Source organism: Panthera pardus, unplaced genomic scaffold (assembly GCF_024362965.1).
Source record: "Panthera pardus isolate Hobbes unplaced genomic scaffold, ASM2436296v1 HiC_scaffold_22, whole genome shotgun sequence".
NCBI lineage: Eukaryota > Metazoa > Chordata > Mammalia > Carnivora > Felidae > Panthera > Panthera pardus.
In genome coordinates, this window is record NW_026526788.1 from 86,774,368 (window position 1) to 86,781,372 (window position 7,005).

At 51.4% G+C, this 7,005-nt stretch overlaps 1 protein-coding gene across 2 annotated transcripts; it reads right to left on the minus strand.

The window, feature by feature from the left end:
• On the minus strand, positions 1-3,694 carry LOC109256731 (BTB/POZ domain-containing protein KCTD2). Of its 2 annotated transcripts, XM_053910105.1 has the most exons (2): positions 3,389-3,694; positions 1-3,355 (listed from the first exon to the last, which is right to left on the minus strand). In XM_053910105.1, exons 1-2 carry the CDS (start codon positions 3,686-3,688, stop codon positions 2,864-2,866), a joined length of 792 nt encoding a protein of 263 aa, XP_053766080.1. In that variant the 5' UTR covers positions 3,689-3,694; the 3' UTR covers positions 1-2,863. The 2 variants fall into 2 exon arrangements, with proteins under 2 accessions (XP_053766080.1, XP_019287859.2); XM_019432314.2 differs by having other exon boundaries at positions 1-3,694.
• Positions 3,695-7,005: the final 3,311 nt, after the last annotated feature.

Consider the following 7,005-nt stretch of genomic DNA (forward strand, 5'->3'; position numbering starts at 1 on the left):
TCACAGCATTTCAGACTTTATTCAAATACACAAACAGTAACAAACAATACCCACAAGTGACAGGCATGGTCCCTAACCTCTGCGCCAAAGGCCATGTCGGAGGATGTGGTTGTCCTCTTGGCCACCCCCCAGCATCTCTGTCCCTTCCTCCCCTACACCTCGCTGACACCCCTGAGATCAGTTAAGACTGCAGAAACGAAGTCGCTCTAGAGGAGGTTGGGCTGTGCCTCATTGCCAAGGAGGAAGCAGGTTCTGAAGGAAAGACAGAAGCGTGCTAGTGTGGCATCTCCTAGGAGAGGCCAGGCTGCTTTGTGAGCTGGGCCTGAGTCGCCCGCGGCCTCAGGCCTGGGCACAACACGAAGACGGAAGACACTCCCCACCTGGCAGCACTGGGCTGCTGGAGAGAGTGTGGGTCCCTGGCCACGTGACACCCCCAAACCGACGGATGGCCAGGCCTCCCTACGAAGTAATCAGCTGGGCTCTCCCAGAAGGCTTTCAGTAAAAAAAAAAAATACTGACTTGGTTCCTAAAGGGCTGGGGCGAATACTTTTCCAGAAACCTTAAGAACTGAATCACCCTCAGACTCAGGAGCACTGGAACAATTGTCATTGGGCTGCCAGAAGGAGGGGGACCTCGTGAAAGCCAGCCCTCTAGGGGAGCAGAAATGTCACTTGTGTTAATTTCTCAAGAGCATCGAGTGAGGGGCTCAGCAGTTTTTCTACGGGATCCACTGTGGGGCTCTGAAAAGAGAAAAGACTATGCGTTCCTGAGGGGCTTGCCACCTCTGCCCTCTGGCCTGCCTCACTTTACCCCTTCGTGCAGGCTCAGGAGCACTAGGAGCACTAGAGCACGAAGAACACGAGGAGCACAAAGAGCACGAGGAGCACGGGCTGATGCCCAGGCATGCCCCAGGGAAAGCAGATCTGATTGGGCTCAAGGTCCCAAATGAAGCTGCTTTCCCTCCTTAGAGTCAAATGTTACTTTTCTGGCCAAAGAGCAAGTCTTCCGAAGTCCTCTGTCCTACTCAGGTCTGAGCAGCTTTTCCTCCACGCCCAATCTCGTGCTTTCCGAAAGATGACAGGAGGATGCCTGCGACGTCTCTGAAAGGTGACTGCTTTTGCCGCAGGTAGAAGTTCCTCTAACGTTTATAGCTGTAGAAATCGTGGGCACAGGCCAGAGTCCAAGGGGCCAATGTCAACACGCACGCTCACGTTGGTGTGTAGACACACACGGAGCAGCAGACACCCCTGTACACACATTTCTATCCTGCTCTACCCACAGAGAGATAAGGTCAAAGTGAGATCCGGAGAAGAGTTGTGCCATCTGCACGCAGGCAGGTCATGAGTTCCTAAGACATTTGGCACCGTCTGTGAGTCATTTCCAAAAACCATGGCCCCAGACCCCCCTAGTAAGCACTGAGCTGTGGAGCAGAGGGAACCTCACTGTGAAGGAAACCAGGAGTGACCAACGTGAGTGGCTGTTACAGGTGCAGCGTGCCCCAGAGGCGCCTTCCCCTCCTCTGGGCTATTTGCCACACTGGGAAAAGTCATCGAGGGAAGAACAAGGATTCTCCAGCCCTTTGCGTTCAGTGACTGTTCACTAAGACTCAAAAGCGCAGACAGAAGGTCCAGATACAAGCCCTGTGGTCCCAGCCTGAAGGAGGGCTTTACTCCCCTCCCTGGCCAAACAAGCACTTGATTCTCGAGGACACGGCACTCTGCAGATAGAAGTGATGGTAAAGGGTCGGGCTCAGAGACGCGGGGAGTCCTCGGACTGCCCAGCAAACACATATGCCTTGCAGGGGCTGGCGCGGCGTCACGGACACGGCTGCGGGGCAGGTTTGCCAAGGTTAGAAACCAGGAGACTCGGACAAAGATCGAACGTTCAGTCAAGGCATTTCCAAGAGACAGTCACAGAAATAACGACACTTTTGGGTACTACAATAGAACACATTTGGCAACTTTCAAAGAAATAGCCGTCCCCACCCAAGCCATCAGAGGATCCAAAGTCCCTTTATCTTCGGTCTGGTTCAGAAAGCCAGGGAAGGAAGATGGGTCAATGGAGGGTATGGCCTCCCTAAGTGCCCCTCTGTGTGTGACGCGGTGTGGGATGCCGCCTGCCTCTAACCTCCACCTGAGGAGCAAGCAAGCTACTGGAGGGTCCGGGCTGCCGGAGACAGATGAGGCAAGGACGAACACGGTAGCAGCTGAGTGCCCCGAACCCAGAGCGGCGATCCCCGACCTCCACCCACAACCACGGAGACCCCGTCCTCCCCTTTCTCGAAGAGGTTTCGTCCACAGGAATATGGGGTATTCTGCGGATCTATCCTTTACCCGAGACCTCAATTTGACGAACTGAAGCTAGAATCCTTGGCACCTGCTGCATTTGTGTGGGGTGCGGGGAAGAGGGGGAAGATAGTGTTACAAAGCGGCCGCCAACGTCCAACGTGGCACCCAGGCAAAAACACGGCACGGCCCAGGGACGATCCTCTGGCGTTTGCTCCAGCGTCCCTGAAGCACAGGCCTGTAGGAGGAGCTAGGCCTTCCTCTTCCCCTCCCCCGCATCCCCCGTAAAGGCCCCCACTGGGAGCCCAGCCCAGCTGCTGTGGTAAGGATTTGATCTAACACTGGCTAAGAAGACAAAAGCAGGTTTCTGAAAAGGTATTCTGCAGCCGGAAGTGCGTCTGTCTTCAGGTTCCTGTGGGGGGCAGGCAGGGGTTCCTTTGGTTTTGACCAGAACACTTCTCCATTGGGGGGCCAGGCTCAGCCGTGCCTTGCAGGAGCTCGGTTACTGTACAGGAGCAAGATTTAACTTCACAAGGTGCTCTGCCGGCTTGTTCTCTTGATGGTTAAGAATCTGGAATTTACATCCGAGATCCTCTCTCCTGAAGAATCTTTGCCTTTTCACTTGGCTCTATGACAATGCCATTGGTAGAATTATTGAGTTCTCTGGAGACAACACAGAGGAATTCTGCCTGATCCTCATTTCCGTAGTTATAGGAAGATCCAATGCTGATTAGCTGTTCGAATTTCCAACCATCAGACATAGTGGAGACCATCTGTGTAAGCTCCTCTTCCTGGCACTGCAGGACTCTGTACACGTGCTTCACGGGGCCCTGAGAAGTTCTGTTCTCATTGTCCCGTATCCGTTCCTTAACCAGCCGCACAAGAGATGCAATGTTGTAAAACTCCGCTTCTTCCAGAACACCTTCTTCAGCCAACTCCTTTGTAATGATGAGTTTCCCGTGGCGGAGGTAGTTGAGGATAGGACCGAAGTAGGTGGGGTCCCTGTCAATCAGATAGGCTCCCGTCTCGTCCTTGTCCGAGTCCAGCTCCGGGTCCTCCTGGCAGCAGAGGCGACAGTGGCTGCCAGGCTCCTGGCAGCAGAGGCGACAGAGGAAAGACTTGGGCTCCCGGCCTAGGGTCTGTCTGGTGGTCACGAAGTAGGTGCCGCCCACGTTCAGCCGGACCCAGCGGGCCGCACCGCCTCCCCCTGCCCGCTCTGGCGGTCCGGGACCCGGCTCCAGTGGCGGCGCGGCGGCGGCGGGAGGGCGGCCGTGCCCGCGGGGCGTGGGGCCGGCGGGGCGAGGGCTGGGGGGCCCGCGGCCGGGGCCACCCCCGTCGCCCAGCCCGCTCCCGCCACCCCCTCCCAGCCCCGCCATCGCCGGGTCCAGCTGCAGCTCCGCCATCTTGGGCCGCCGCCGCCCTTTGACTCTTAATTGGGTATTTAGACTGTTTACGTTTGGTGTACTTATTGATGTGCTAAGGTTTAAATGTATCGTCTTTTTTTTTTTTTTTTAACGTTTTATTTATTTTTGAGACACAGAGAGACAGAGCATGAACGGGGGAGGGGCAGAGAGAGAGGGAGACACAGGATCCGAAGCAGGCTCCAGGCTCTGAGCCATCAGCCCAGAGCCCGACGCGGGGCTCGAACTCACGGACCGGGAGATCGTGACCTGAGTCGAAGTCGGACGACTGAGCCACCCAGGCGCCCCTGTATCGTCTTTTTTAAAAATATGTTTTAAAGAACCCAATAGTAAATAAGTTTATTTATTTATTTTGAGAGAGAGTGATCGGGGGAGGGGAAGAGAGAGGGGGGGCAGAGGATCTCAAGCAGGTTCTGCACTGACAGTAGCCAGCCTGGCGCGGGGCTCAAACTCACGAACTGTGAGATCAGGAGTCGACGTAGGGCGCTGAACTGGCCGAGCACCCAAGGGCCCTAAACCTACCATCTTGCTAATTGTTCTATAAATTCCCATCTGTTCTTTGTTCCAGTGTTTCTTCCTTTTGGATCAATTGACTTTTATTATTATTATTATTATTCCAGCGTATCTCCTTTGTTGGCTTATTGGCTATAACTTTTTTATTACTCTTATTTTAGTGGCTGCTTGAAGATTGGCAGCAACACACTCAGTTTATCACAACCTACCTGCTAGTGACATCATCCCACTTTGTGTTTAGTATAAGAACTTTACAATAGTGTCCGGTACCTTCATTTCTCCCTCCAGGCCCTAGTGCCATTGTCGTCATACCTTTCGCTTCTGTGCGTTAGAGACCCCATACTATATTGATATCGTTTCTGTTTCAATAGTCAGTTATCTTTTAAGGAGATTTAAATAATAAGAAAAAAGTTTGCATTCCTTCACATAGTTACAATTTTTGGTGCTCTTTACTGTTTTTTGTACGTTTATATTACATCTGCTATGACTTTCCTTCTGCATGAGGACTTTCATATTTCTTAAAAAATTTTTTTTAAGTTTATTTATTTTGAGAGACAGAGAGAGCAGAGGAGTGGCAGAGAGAGAGAGGGAGAGAGAGAGAATCCCAGGCAGGCTCCATGCTGTCAGAGTGGAGCCCGACATGGGGCTTGAACTCACGAACTATGAGATCATGACCTGAGCCGAAACCAAGAGTCAGGTGCTTAACCGACTGAGCCACCCAGATGCCCCAAGGACTTTAGTATTTCTTATGGTACAAGTCTGCTGGTGAACGGTTTCAGGTTGTGTATGTCTGAAAAAGTGTCTATTTCTACTTTGATTTTGAAAGATATTTTCCTGGGTATAGAATTGTGACTCAACGGGTTTTGATATAGTGCATTTATTATCTGCACTGTCCCCAGTGAGACATCTGTCACTGTCCTTTGTTATCTTTGCTACCGTATACATAAGGTGTCTTCTCTCTGGTCACTTAAGATTTTGTCTTTATCATTGGTTTTGAGCTTTTTGGTTATGGTGAGTTTGGGGATCATTTTTATTTATGTTTCTTGTGCTTGGTTTTTGGTGAGCTTCTTGGATCTGTGGGTTTATAGTTTTCATTCAATTTGGAAACTTATCAGCCATTATTCAAATTTTTTTCTGACTTCCTTTTCATTTAGACTCCAATCATATGTATCTTCAGCCTCTTGAAGTTGTTCTGTGGCTCCACTGTTCAAAAAGTTATCTTTTCCTCTGCTCCTTTTGTTTTGTGGGAGGAGAGCTAGTTCTGAGCACTACATGTCCGTTCTGCCATTAATCTTTTTGAGTGTTTATTTGTATTTTGTTTTTGTTTTATCTCAGACGTTGCGGTTTTCATCTCTAGAAGTTCTATTTGGGTCTCTTTTATGTGTTTCGTGTCTCCACCGAACTTGTGAAACGACGGAATATTGTGGTAACTGCTGTGCAAAGTCCATCATCCATATCAGTTCTTGGTCGGTTATGATTTGATTTTTCTTTCCATTAAGGTTCACATTTTTCTGCTTTTTGCTTCTTGGTAATTTTTTGTCAGATGTTGCACTTCAGGAGTTTACCCTGTTGAGTGCTGGACGGTTTCACATTCCTATAAATGCCCTTGAGTTTTGCTCTGGGATATGGGTAAGTTATTTGGCAACAGGTGGTCCTTTCACATCTTCCTTCTAGGTTTCTCAGGCAGATTTGGAGCAGTGCTCATCCAGGACTATTCCCCTGAGGCAGGGCTCCCTGTCCCCCTCCCCAAACGCCGTGGATCATGGGATTTTCCATCTGGCTGGTGGGAACTGAGTGTCAGGTGCGACTCTAACACTCTGGAATGTTTCTATCCACAACCCCACGTGCGTGCACTGATCTACTCTCGACTGAGTTCAGAGGGGGGCCGCTGAAGAACTCTGGAGCCCTCACTCTGTGCAGCTCTGCCTTCTTTGGTCTTTTGTGCTGCTGACCCCAGTCTCCTGTCTGCCTGGCCCCCCATCTCCACTTTCCCACCCCAGGAGCCCAACCACGAGTTGGGGCGATTGTAGGGCTCATCTCATTTGTTTCTTGTCTCTGAATAACGGGCTGTCCTTCATGGCCTCGTGTTCACCGCCTGGAACCGTTGTTCAGGTGTGTTGTGTGTATCTTATCGACCCCTTGAATGTTTCAGGTAGGGCGGTAGACTCTGTCTCTGTGGCTCCATCTTGGCCAGAAGTGGAGTCACCAAGACCAAGTTCTAGGTTAGCACCTACATGGGTGAGGTCAGGGATGAGGCAGCCAGCGCTGGTGGGAACTACATACATCCCAGAATGTCACAGAGACCTCTAGGGGGCACCTTCCATGAGACATGTGAGAGATTCTAGCTTGCAGGGCTTAAATGGGTGCTGTGGGAGAAGCCAGTTTAGCAGGTGGTGGTGAGTCCCTGAGGCCCGGTCCTTGCCAATGTCCGCTGGCACACACCCAGGGGTGCAGGAGTCAGCCAGGACTCAGAGGTGCCTGCCCAGGTGGTCTCTCCACCTGTCCTGGCTCCCCCACAGCTCATCACAGCCTACCTAGGAATCTTCAGGTTATGTCGTTCTTGCTGACCACCCCCTGCCACAGTAGGGTCTCAGAAGACTATCAGTGCCACTCCTGAGTGTGTGTAGTTTAAGCTACAATAGAAGCCATTTTTTTTGAGGTGATGCAAAAGAAACGATTATCATCGGGTCTTGAGATGTGGCAGAAAGAACTGACGTTCCTGGGGTGGAACCAGAGTGATGCTTCCGCCAGTGAAGAGAGGGAGCAGGAGGTCCCGAGGGCTGGGC

Coding starts and splice junctions, on each gene's coding strand:
- LOC109256731 (XM_019432314.2), bottom strand. CDS start 3,688: ATGGCGGAGCTGCAGCTGGACCCGGCGATGGCGGGGCTGGGAGGGGGT.